Source organism: Haliaeetus leucocephalus, unplaced genomic scaffold, assembly GCF_000737465.1.
Source record: "Haliaeetus leucocephalus isolate CR32 unplaced genomic scaffold, Haliaeetus_leucocephalus-4.0 Scaffold340, whole genome shotgun sequence".
Lineage (NCBI taxonomy): Eukaryota > Metazoa > Chordata > Aves > Accipitriformes > Accipitridae > Haliaeetus > Haliaeetus leucocephalus.
The window spans coordinates 7,727,247-7,739,807 of record NW_010972776.1 but is presented as its reverse complement, the minus strand read 5'-3'; the positions used below and the strand labels follow the sequence as shown (position 1 = coordinate 7,739,807).

The window sequence follows — 12,561 nt, the reverse complement described above, 5'->3', positions numbered from 1 at the left end:
CTGTGCATTTACAGGCTAGTGCCTGCACAAATCTGATTCAGGTTCCTGCTAATATCACCCTTCCCACATCCCAAACAAGGCATCAGCGTGCTGCGCTCCCTCCTACTGAGACCCTGGGCTGGCTGACGAGAGCTAGTCAGAAATCAACCTGGAAAGGAGAGACAGCCAATCTCAGCCAAATTGCTGCAAAAATCAGAAGAGGGCACGCTGCCCTCTGAGACAAGGAGACTAATGGTTCAATGGACAGGAGGCTGGGTATGGTGATTTTCCCAGGCAATGCTCCCAGCCACAAGGAGAGAACCAGCTATGAAGTGTTATCTTGCCAGCCACAGCTTTAGATACAACAGAAAGATGGTCCGCAGCCATTAACCAGTTAACACTTGTACAGCTGTTTGAGGGAGGAAAATGTCTTGCAATTACAGAATATTGCTGTTAATAAGCCCAGAGGAACAAAGCCAACAGCTGAGCTGGGGTGGGCAAAGAGCTCTCACCTGCAGCATGACCTGAAGTGGGAAGAGCATGGGAAGAGGGGTTGTGAAGATGTTGGTGAAACACAGCTCGTCCCGACACCCACGGCAAGGGAAGTCCTGACATGTTTTCCCAGGCCATGCCAGCGCGTATGGCCTCTAGTCTTGGCAAGGGAATGAATTCTCCAGCTTTCTGGAATAGTCTAAAATTTAATCAGAAGCTACAACGAGTGTATCACCAGGCAAGCAAGGTTGCACGGGACTGCCTTGCGGGCTCTGAGAGATAAGGCAAAATAATCCTAAAATACCTACCACTGTCCCTCACCATCTTCATGCAAAAGCTGAATTTCATCCCCATTTTTCACCAGCAGGTCCTCTGATCCTCTCCTCTTGCAGTCTGCAAGGGCTTTGTATTTTCCTGGAGACTGCGGTAATAAGAAAAAATTATCTTATTTAGCTGCATTTCATATCATACAGCTGTTATTTCTGACTGCCGCAGGGAACGTGACAGAGCCCTATCAGCAACCTTAATTAAAATTATTTCAAGAAACTGTGGCTGAGACATCTCCTCATTCCCCAAATTGAGATATGGAAAATCTGAGAGACATGGACAAGATACATCCGTTACCCAGTGAAGCAAATAAAGCAAGATGACCAAAAACGGCAGCACCCCGAGCTTCGGGACTATTGCATCTCTGCACTAACCAGCTGGTTCCCGTCCTCCTCCTCGGTGTCTGAGCAATTGGAGAGGTACTGGTTACCCGACCATTCCTCCAGCCCCTCGCAGATTTCCAGGGACTGTGACATTCCCGGCCAGCCTGCAAGACAGCGTGCAGCTCAGGTTGGGGTTACCCCAGCACCCGCAGAGCGTGCCCCAAAGGAAGGGGAAGGGTCCGTACTTCTGTGGGGCTTGTTTTGGGGGGACAGGAGCCCACTGTCCAGCATCACTGGGCTGGTGCGCTCTGAGTCATTCTCTTCTGAGCTTATGGAGGCTCTCTGCTGCTTTCTGAATGATAAAAAAAAAAAAAAATCAATCTTAGTTTTACTTTATGAATGAACACGAACTCCACGAGGTTTTGTAAAACAGAGTCAGACATAATAATGGCACTTCTTAAGGTACGTTTCCATAACGGTTAAGGACTTCAATGCCTTGTTTTAATTTTTTGGGGAGGGGAAATAAAGGTGCTGCAGTATGTCTTTCCCTGAATTTGATCATCATATTTGATCCTTGTCTCCATTTGCAGAGGAGCTCAGGCTGCGCTGCCAGGCGAGCGCTGGAGGGTGCCCCTTACAGACGCTGCCCCCAGACCACTGCCACCCACCACCCACGGATGAACGGGCAGCGCACCCCTCCTACCCCCTACCCACAGCTCTCGGACCGAAACGGGCTGGGACAATAGCACAGAGCCGCGATACGGCCGGAAGGCACTGGGTGCCCAGTGACGGGGGGGTACTGGAGCGAGCCCCCAGTCCGGCTCCTGGACTCACCCATCGCTCAGCTGGGAGGAGAGCGGGAGCTGGTCGGTGCATGAGCCGGGCTGCTGCTTCTCCACTGCGGGGAGGTCAAACACCAGCTTAAAATCCTTTTTTTTTTTTTATTAGTAACCGTCGCACTTGAAGCATTCCTTATTTTAAAATTTAGACCTTTTGTACAAACCTAATGATTTCTTGTTTAGAGAAAAACAGACCTATGAGTAAGACGGTACGTTAGCACAAATCCAATAGTGAGCACGCCACTGAAGACTATAGTATGCTTAAAACTAGGCATCTGCTATGTGTCTTGTTGAACAAATGTGAAATAATTCCCAAGGTAATGACAAAAAAAAAAGTACTTCCGAAATTCATTTTCACATAAGCGCCTGGCCTTTACCGCTCTAAGTTTTGTTATTTCCCTGTAACATAAGGCCTCGCTCCAGTATTTTGTTACTAGGCTTCTTCTGAAAATCAATTCTCTGGTGAGAATTACTGGATTTGAAGATTAGTAATATGAAAATAGGAAACGCTCTGCAACAGAGTGAATGCCACAGAGAAATTGGTCATATGTACCTTTTATAAGCTCCTGCTGCTTGAACAAAATTTTTCTTATTTCATTCAACCATGCCATCTTCAGATCTACTGTTTGGGCCTGGAGGAAGAGAAAATTGTCTGAATTTTGAATTAAGAATCATCCATTACAATGTATGAATAAAATCTTACTTTTCTATGCTGTAATTATCTGAAATCCCCTTTTATCCAAAGCCACCACTACATTTTAAACATTCTTGATCTTTTAAAATTGATGATCCCCACTACATCCAGGCAAAACACGGTAGAAATTGTGGAGCCATCACTACAATGCAAGGAGTGCAGGCAAAAGCACACATTTGTATGCATCTTATCTCTTTTACAAAATACCTAAAGGGCCAAATCTGCCCTTTGAATATATGTATACTTGGCTACATACATCTGCTTTAGGAATTTAAGTTGGCTACTGTGTTGTAACATGGAGGAAAAAAAAGCTAGGCAGAAAGCTAATTAAAAAACCCATCAATCTACAATATTTTCACAACAGGTTTTCCTGGCAAACATTTCACCTTCCTAAATTTCTATTCAAAATGCTACAAAAGGGAAAAAAAAAATCGGGAAGAAATCAGGTCAATTGGGCTACTATTTTGTAGATGAGTCAAAAGACTACTGGAAATAGCACCACGGAGGTTAAGCCTTTGCTCTGGGAGCAGTTCTGACATCTAATTGTAGAGGAGCACATGTGGCTCATGTCCATTAAAGCATGAGGCCCATTTCCCAGCTCAATTCACATAAGCTATTAAGCACAGTAAAATCTTTTTTTTCAAGTACTGGTCTATTTGAGATTTCATCTGGAATAAAAGGCTCTATTTCCAAAGAGCAATTCTGTCTCCACTTTAAGATGACTTCTACAGTTCTGGACTGGACACCAAGGGCCCGTCGCTGGGACAGCACTGTGAATGCTGACGTGGGCAAAGAAGAAGAAGAAATGCAAGTTAAATGTCTGATGATCCCATAAAGATCAATGGGAGACATTTCCTTAACACTGTTATGCACAAATACCCAGATTTTTGAAGCTACAAACCTGCACGACATAGACCTCTTCTCGCCCACTATACCAGATTTCAAATTTCCGATGATCTCCTTTCACGTTCTCAGTTATTCCAACTGCATTCATCTGCAAAAGAACCAAAAAAATTAAACATACTACAAATCTCTCCCTCTACCCTATGATTCCAGACATTTTGCAGCATGTTAAACAAACCTGTTTTCACTCAATTTAACACATTTCATCAACTTTAATTTCAGTAGCAACTGAAAGTCATTATCTAACTTATCCCCCCTGACTTTCCGCCAGCTTGCTGTATTTGCAAAAGCTTTTTGAAACCAATCAATGGACCTTATGGGACTTTTCATTTGGGAATCAGTGGAACTAACTGAAAAGTCATCTCATACCCCTTTCAGCATGAAATTTCTTAGATGAGGCATATGAAGCTTTATAAATGCATGGCACATTATTTTTCTACATACATTATTTCTGCCACACGACTCTTCATTTACTCGCTGAGTTCTGCGTTTCATTCTTTCAGCGGTCTTTAAAACCCATTTGTGAAGCCCTCAGCTCCTTTAGGAACTTCAGTTCAACGTCTTTTGGTCCCTGACCACCCCTGTAGTTGAGACGTCATCCCAAGGTTTCCAAAAGAAGGGTTAATTTTTGGATATACAGCCTGAGCTGCCAAAAACCTGGCTTTCAGGAAGCACGCAGACTTCAAGCTAGATGTGGCTGAATGCTGCTGGACCTCGGTACCCGTTACCACTTTGATAAGTTGGACGGAAACACCTTAAGGCCCGAATAATTCAGGATCTGTACAACATGACCCAACTGAATCAGTAGCTCAAACTACGATTAGAGATCAAGAAACTCTTTAGCAACAGGAGACCTCTGACCCACCTGCTGAACATGCCATAAAGCTGAAAAATGCTTTAATACCTGATATCACGTAAACCATCTTCCCACTTAAAGCACAGTTTGCTAGTAATTTATCGCTGATTAATGGATGGTCAAAAATAGCTGAAGTATCCCCCTTCCATGTTTTGAAACAGATCTAATAGTAATGGTACCATCTATCATAAATTATTCACACAGGTGGGATTAGATAAATCCAGTATAAATATAAATAAAGCCTTAGAAAGAACATCTGTTTAACATTGCTGTTCCTCTTTGTTAATAGGTGCATCTTCAGAGCTTTTGGTCTGAAAGACTACGGCAATTTACAGATTAGGTCACCTGGGTAAACTTTCTGTTCCTAGTTAATTTTTCAAATGTTGGCACCCATTTTCAGTGACTATGAACAGCCTCAGGAAACAAGGAAAGCTAATTAGCTTTCTGTTTCTTCACTGGTATGAACAGCAGAGCTTTCATGAACTTCCGAGAAAGTGTTTGCCTCCAGATGCAGAAAGGCCCATCATTGAACAACAGTCAGTATTTCCTAGTTCTATTTTATTTTATTTTAAAAGATTTAAAATATTTTTAAAAATTATTTTATCCTGTGCAGTATAGTGCCGGAAAGCCTTAGAAAGGCGGATCAGGCTCCATTCTGATTTTATGAAAACTTAAAAAATATAATCTATGAAAGCTGTTGAAAGGGCAGCCTAGAGAGTGCCTTACCCATATTCTGCAATTTCCATTTCTGTGCATCTCCTCTGGCATGGCAATTTATACGGAAGCTCCTACAAAACTGCCCGGGCATCAAGATATTAGAAATTATAGGTGATCTCCTATGAGGATGCGAAGGAAAGTGCCAGGAATAGACATATTTAAGGTCTGTTCATCCATGTTAGTGGATTTGAAATTCTATTTCCTCCCCCTGACCAGGATTTACTGTCCCTCAGCTGTTGGTTCACTGCAATGCAGCCCGAGGTGGGTTAGTGGAAAGCTCTGGGATGGCGTTCAACTGCATCGCTTTCCACGGTGGTACGAGGCAGACTGATTTACTTAGCATCACAGTGAGTTATGAACCTGCATCCTCTAAGTTACTGAATCTCAGCCGAAGACGTATTTACCACTGGGTATTTCACACAGTGTGTAAAATAGTATCCTGAGGGGTTCTTCTGTTTGTTTTACAGACGTCCAGTTACACAGCTTCTACCCAACAGCTTGCTTTAATTCTGAATCCCCAGAAAACATTTTTGCAAAGAAAAATAATTTCCTGATACTATCATGAATCAAACAAATACCAAGCTCCAGAAACATGATTTCGCCCTCAGGACAGCAATTCTGAAAACAGATGTGTGCAGATGTAATCCTGCAGCATCCATGGATTCTCTAACGCCAACCTCTCAGTGTGGCAACACAAACAAGTGGAAAATGAGCTCTCTTGAGGCAAAGAAAAACTCTGGCCACATTGCCTGGACTCCTGAGCGTAGGATTTTCTCCTCCGAGCAGTCTTTCCCCACGCTACCTCTTCAGTTCTTTCAAAAGCACGTATGGTAAAACAAGTACTACAGGGAAAACAAGCTCTGCAGAAAGAAAATTATGCTGTTTGGGAAAAACATTTAAGTACCTAAACATATGGCCTGGGATTTGCTTTTAATACACAATTTGTAATGTGCACTGGAGCTGAACGGACTTATTTACTATTACGTGGCTTTCCAACTACTCGTGGCATCTCCCTCCCCAGACCCCATTGAGATCAGGGACCTGCAGCATCTGGGCCTGAAGGCTCTCCCTCCAAGTGCCCATTTTTTTCCATTCTAACATACACCCATCAAGAGTATCAAGAAAAACAAGGGAGAGTACTGAGACAAAATGCTGACATTAGAAGTGCGCAACACACACAGTATGCCAGAAGGTCTCTTTTAGAGAAGTTTAGGATTTTTATTGATAGTAGTTAGCATTTAGAGGCTTGGGACGGTTGTTTATGTCCTCATATTTTGCCATAGGCTACTCTCTTCATCTGATAATTGTACTTTTAGCCTGCCAAAGAAGAAAGGCAATGAGAGGGGCAGAAGAGTTATCTCTGCATCCTCCTGGCTGGGAAATGGGGCTCCAGAGCAGCCAGGCAGAGCCCAGCCCGAGGGGTCTCCCTGGGGACCAGGGGTGCGAGGAGCTCCCTTGCTCTCCCAGGTGGGCTGGGGAAGATGCAAAGGGCTTCCCTAATTTCATGCCCTCACCCCTGCTCCTGGAAAAGCAGGCTAGGGGAGGAGGGAAGGCATGTTCTCGTCCCGGGACTTGCCCGCAGCTCCATTTCCCTGGCAGATGCCATCACGTATGTGACTGAGTCCATGGGCTCTCCCAGCTGCTGCTCCAGCTGGGGCGGGTCCCCACAACCTATTACAACCAACAGCCTTTCCTGGGCATGGCACTTCCATATTGAGGCATTACAGCCCTTAATAGCAGAAAACAAGCCATCGTGTTAGAGGAAAAATACTCGCTGGGTCTGCAGAGTTATCGGTTTACAATATAAACGGCAATAGCCCCAACTAAAGAGTCCTTACTTTCAAAAAATGCTTAAAACTGTAAGATGAGGTTTTGTCATATCCGTCTCCATGCTCCTCTCGCTTCTTGCAGAAGACCAGAGCTTTCTCGTACAGGAACAGATGCCTCTGCATTGGCTTGAACCTGGCAAGATCCTTCATTTTTGTCGGACCTTTCCGGTGTCCTGTCCAAACACTGAAAGATCCTTGCATCAATACCTTCCCCAGTTCGCTCAGGTCACCCTGGTGAGAGTATGACAAATAAAAAAAGAAAGAAAAAGACGTCAATTCAAATGTAAGAGGCCTGTCCAAACAATGACGGGCGGTGGGGCCAGCTCTGTTCCAAGGCACGTCACTCTAAGAATAGGTCTTCCTGGAAGGATCAGATGAACTTTTGGGAGTGACGGCATGGTGCCAGGCGGGAAGCTGAGGTCTCGGACGCAGGGCTGCAGCTAGTCTATGTGAAGGGATACAAGTCAGTAACTGGAAGAACCAGGAAGACAAGAAAACTCTCCAGCTCCTATGGAAGTCCAGGTCAAGGGCTCTGGCTACTTCACTGGGAGAGGGCAGATGAGATTTGTGCCTGAACCGAGGTCTCGGGGGATGGACTTCTCAAGCAGGCCAGGACTGATACCAGCAGCTTAGAAAGTCATCCCGTCACCCTTCCCTGAAGCCCTAGGAAAGACAACCACTTCAGTGGGCAAGGATCAAAATCAGCCTCAGAGAGTATTTAGTTAAATGTTGAATGAGAAATGCTATGAAGACACCCCAGGTAAATTATAAGGTGAGCCATGAGACAACTAAGGTGCATGCTGGAAAAATACTCTCGAGAACCACAAGGTGGCAAGTGTGGGCACTACGCGACTTTGAATATGTCCTTTGGATGCGGATATTTTCCAAAATCCTGAAATCAGACGGAAGACCGTCACCTGTAAGAGCTTCCTGATCCCATTCACTTTGTAGCTGTTCTAGCATAGTTTTTAGCTCATACATTCTGGGACATTATCCATTCCCAGTGCATCATCTGGCCTTGTGCAAGGTCTCTCATTACCCAAATCTACTCACATCATATCCTGTTATTGAAATCTGATGCATAGAGTCATTGACTGACTTTAGCAAATCCAACATTGCAACCAGAGCTTCTTGAAGTTCCTGAACTCCATCACAGCTCGTGCTGTACTTTAGCAACTCCTGAAAATAGAAATGGAAGAGCACGTGTTTGCACTTGAACAAAGCAGACTTTTCCATCTCGCCCGAAGTTTCCAATGCCCAAGAGCAACCTACGCTGCCTGAGTTTCTTTTTTCATATGTCACTGGAAAAAAGACTCCCTCCAAATCACAGTTAGTCTGAGGTGTGGAAGAGATCACTGAAGCACAGCCCATTTTTTCTGGGTTTTCTTAAGGATGGTGTCAGGCTACAGAGTGGCGTCACGCCCAGCTGAGTTCTTTGTGTTGTGTTTTCCAGCTTGGTAAGAAATGGGAAATAAGGCTCAGGTTCTTCATCAGCTGCCAATACGTCATATAAGCCTTCAAATGAGGTTGCAGCACATGACTGTCTTCAGACTGGCAGACACAAGGAACAGGATTTATAAAATCCAGAGCCTTCAAGTCAATAAAGTGGAACACAGATTAGGGAATTACACAATTGATATAAAATTAGTTTCGTTTCAGATCTCCTGTGCCCACTTACAGCTTCATGTGTACTCATCTCTCATTCAAGAGGCTAGAAGGTAGGGTTCAGAAGCCACTACCCCAGTGTTATTCCCACTTAACAGAGTGAGAACAACAGCACTTCCCTGCCTCAGATGGGGGACACAAGAATAAATGCATTAAAGATTACAGGCACTATAACAACCTGAGGAGAAGAGATGCATCAGTACAATCTATTTCATTCATCATACTCTTATGATCACTTTCTTAGAAGTGCTTCTGTCGTTTTGCATCTCTGAACAGATTCAAACTGTCTTTCTCCCCTTAAAAAATGTCTTGTTAAAAGCACTTGTTCCTTTCTCAGGTATGCAAATTTTCATCTTCACTGAAAGCCACTACAGAGGGCCAAGATAAGGAATATGTAATCTAAGGCTTGGTGCTGATTTACAGGTAACCTTTAATTGAAAAATAAAACAAACTGGAAAACAAATCTATCTCCTGATGTCCTTACAAAGCAGAATATGAAATACCTTCAGAAGTAACTGGTATTTTGTCAGGCGCTGCACTGGTTTGAGCAAATAGGAATCCAGCCCGAGCTTGTGCTCTAATTTTCTTTGGCATTCCTGGAACAAAGAATTCAGATTAAGTAAGTTCTGCACCAACCATAAGTAATTATTCCAACAGCTTGACTAGTATGGTTTGATGAGTTAGAAGATTTCATGTAAAAATATCATATGGTGCCCATAGCTAAAGAAATTTTATAAAAACACGTAAAATAATATAATGAATGGACCTGCCTTGAACTCCTTGTGTACAAGAAACTCCGACTGCTATCTTTGTGAGCTTCCATGCAACAGTAAACAGACTATACTGCAAAACCATGGGGTGCTGAGGAGGGTGTTTAGGACGAGCGAGTGTCCCAGGACGACGCCTGCCTTGGTAGGAACAAGCAGCTCACCTGGAAGAAGGTGCTTTCGGAGCACTGCCTCCACAGGGACTCCGACCGGGGCTTGTTCTGGCAGTATTTCTCATACATCTGGAAATCCTCTCGCTGTAAGGGAAGCCGAAAGGCAAGTCACACGCACGCACGCAAACCTGCTGGGCAGCCAAATAAGGTGAACACCCAAACTGTAAATTTGCTTTTATCTCTGCTGCCAACTTTAATATCTAAAAGTCACAGAGTCTGGGTAAAAAAAAAGACACTGCTGGGAATCACAGCAGACCGCAGCGTAGTCACGACTGCTGCTCTCCCCCATCTGCTGCTGGCCACGCACCTACGCTCCCTGCCTTGGTGTTGGTATTGAGTATCAGAAGCATCTTACTCAACTGACATAACTGAGATGTTGCAGAGTGCGACGAACCAGGAGAAACATTGGCCTTCAAGTCTGCTTTATATGTGAAAATGAGTCACCCACCCTGTCTAGGAAACAAAATCCCACTCGCTCGGGTGCTCCCAGGCAGCTTTCCAAACTGTGCAGGAAAATTCTGCAAGAGACGGGAGAAGAGACAAAATGCAGCAGTGAGCGAGGTACGGTTTGATGGGAACTCAGTCTGATAAAAAGGGGAATAGAGCCAGCATCGTACTTGTTGTGGAAGTCGTATATCTCGGGCATGTTTCCAAAGAGGACGTCCTTCCTGTTCCTCAGCATGGGAGGCATGAGGATGAGCATGGCAGGGTTATCCATCTCAGCTCTGTAGCCCTGTGGGATGCAAAAGGGGCTCATCACTCAGCTGGTAAGGCCTTGGCTTGGCATCTCCTTGAAGGCGGTTGAAAAGGGGATGTGAACAGACTTTCAATACAATCTGCTTTGTTTCATCGAGCAACATCCCTTTTACTTCCTTATTTTCATCACTAAAACCCTGTCTTTCAGTCTCTGGGCACGTGGGGTTGTGGTCCAGCAGCGGATGCCTTGGGACGGCTCCCTTGGGGCTGGCCAGCACCGCGGAGATGCTCTCTCTTCACCAAAGGCAAATCACAGCCACTTTCTCCTCGCTATGGCCTGATTGTGGGAGAGATCCTGCAGGAATACTTCTCTGGGTTGAACACATCTGCAGCTATGACCGTGGGACACAGGAGTGACAACGTGTTTGTACGGGGTATGCAGTTACACACAACCTCATGAGAACCGGTGCATGAGGTGACTTGTCGGAAAGCAGAGATGGCTTTCCGACAAGCAGAGATCAAATACCAAAATCAATGGGCTTTTTGCTCTTGTACAAGACCTGCTGAGCACCAGGGTCTCGCTCTCCTCAATGCCTCAGGATTTCTGTCCTCTGTGGCTCCACTTGCCTCTTGAAATCACAGCCTCCCAAGCAGGGAGGAGCTGGAAGGGACATCACTGCACTACAAATTGTTGGGTGGAACTAGGAAACGGTGCAAAGCTCCCCTCAGTTAAATCACACCACTGCACCAACGCAAAAACATTCACCAGATGTGGTAAACATCCTAACTGTAGGGTAGGGAGAAGGCACGGCCAGAGCTCAGGACCATCACTGCAAAGACATCAAGAAGGCCATTAGCCACAGCTCAAGCTGGCCACGCTAGTCACCAAGCATTGCACAGACTTGAGGCCTTTTTAACCTGAGTAGCAAAAAGGTTTGCAAAAATGTATTCGGTATGTACAGCATATCTTCTTTGGCTTTCCAAATTAATCTCTCACACTCACTACGGTTGGAATCGGTATTCCTTATACTAAGCAGGTACTTTGTAGTTGATTAAGGATTCAGTAGAAGATAAGTATCTGGAAAATTAATAATTTATATTTAACCACTGCAAGCAGGCTTCCCTCTTTAGAGGAAATACTATCTTCAGAAAACTTAAGTCTATCTGTCTGTTTTTCTTTATCTAGACTTGATATGCACAGTAATAAATCTGCATATCTGCCAAGTGCTTTATCACATAGAGTGTGGTTTAACAAAAAAAGCAATCAGTGCAGGGCAATTATGCGTAACTACCTGCAGTCCAACAGATTTATATCCTGCTTGCTCCTGGGTGAGAGAAATGCAAGAAGGGAGAGCTATTTAACAGCCAACTTGTTTTGGCCATCAGCAAGAATTATTTTGGAATAAAGCAGAAGTGTCTAAAATGGCAGCATGAGAAATTGTGCTCTGGTTTCTAAAGAAATGTGCTTTGTATGTCCACGAACTTCACAGTACTGAGACAGAATCCTCCCAAGGATAAAACACAAGCTTCTTTCTTTTGTCTCCAAAAGGTAAAAGAAATTGGGGAACGGTTAAAAATACCAGCTTTTTGTACATTTTTCCAGGCACTGATAAAACTAATTACCAGCGCTGTTGTGTACAAACAGAAGGCTTCTCCCTCATTCTAGATGAAAAGCTCATCCTGACACCAACTGTTCCTACAGATGCCTCTGACAAAGAAAAGCTAGGGAGAAAACTTGAAAAATTCATGACTAGCTTGGGATCTGACAGTTTGGTAGAAACGTGCCTGATCACACTGTTGCTTAGTTTGATAGAGTGGCAGGTGCCTTTTGGTACAAGTCACCGGGGAACAATAACGAGCAACCTGAAGAAGTCACTCACCGTCAAAACAGTGAAGAGTTCCTCTACGTACACTCTCTCAGTTTCTATAAGCTCATTTATGACGTGGCTAAAATAAAGAAAAAAATACAAGTATATTATTTTAACGTCTGTAAAAAACCCACAGGCATTCAGTGCAGTTCGACTAGCTCAAAACGTAGTGCAATCTCATTAACAACAAACATAGGGATGATAAAACAGGTGAAAGCGCGAGAGATGACACCCAGGTCAGGTTGGAGGAACACGTGGATGGGGCAAGGACTGGCCAGAAATAAACATCATTTTGAGTGATGCAAACAGCTTACCCTTTTAGTATATCTAAGTTGTCATCACTGTCTGAAATAAAATACTGCAAGGAGTTCCGTTTTTCCTGATAGTCGTGCATTACTTCGATCTGGAAGAGAAATGGGATGCACTGGGAAGA

General features: G+C 44.3%; 1 protein-coding gene across 1 annotated transcript in view; it reads right to left on the bottom strand.

Annotated features, from left to right (window-relative positions):
* Positions 1-12,561, bottom strand: part of MCF2 (MCF.2 cell line derived transforming sequence) — a 43,162-nt gene that overhangs the window by 3,027 nt on the left and 27,574 nt on the right. The window contains exons 14-27 of the mRNA XM_010572449.1: positions 12,443-12,531; positions 12,141-12,207; positions 10,182-10,297; positions 10,013-10,082; positions 9,556-9,648; positions 9,128-9,220; positions 8,013-8,138; positions 6,969-7,190; positions 3,556-3,648; positions 2,514-2,592; positions 1,956-2,019; positions 1,367-1,473; positions 1,173-1,285; positions 780-892 (exon numbers count right to left, since the gene is read on the bottom strand). Coding sequence (XP_010570751.1) covers positions 780-892; positions 1,173-1,285; positions 1,367-1,473; positions 1,956-2,019; positions 2,514-2,592; positions 3,556-3,648; positions 6,969-7,190; positions 8,013-8,138; positions 9,128-9,220; positions 9,556-9,648; positions 10,013-10,082; positions 10,182-10,297; positions 12,141-12,207; positions 12,443-12,531 — 1,445 coding nt within the window. The remainder of the gene's footprint in view (positions 1-779; positions 893-1,172; positions 1,286-1,366; positions 1,474-1,955; positions 2,020-2,513; positions 2,593-3,555; positions 3,649-6,968; positions 7,191-8,012; positions 8,139-9,127; positions 9,221-9,555; positions 9,649-10,012; positions 10,083-10,181; positions 10,298-12,140; positions 12,208-12,442; positions 12,532-12,561) is intronic.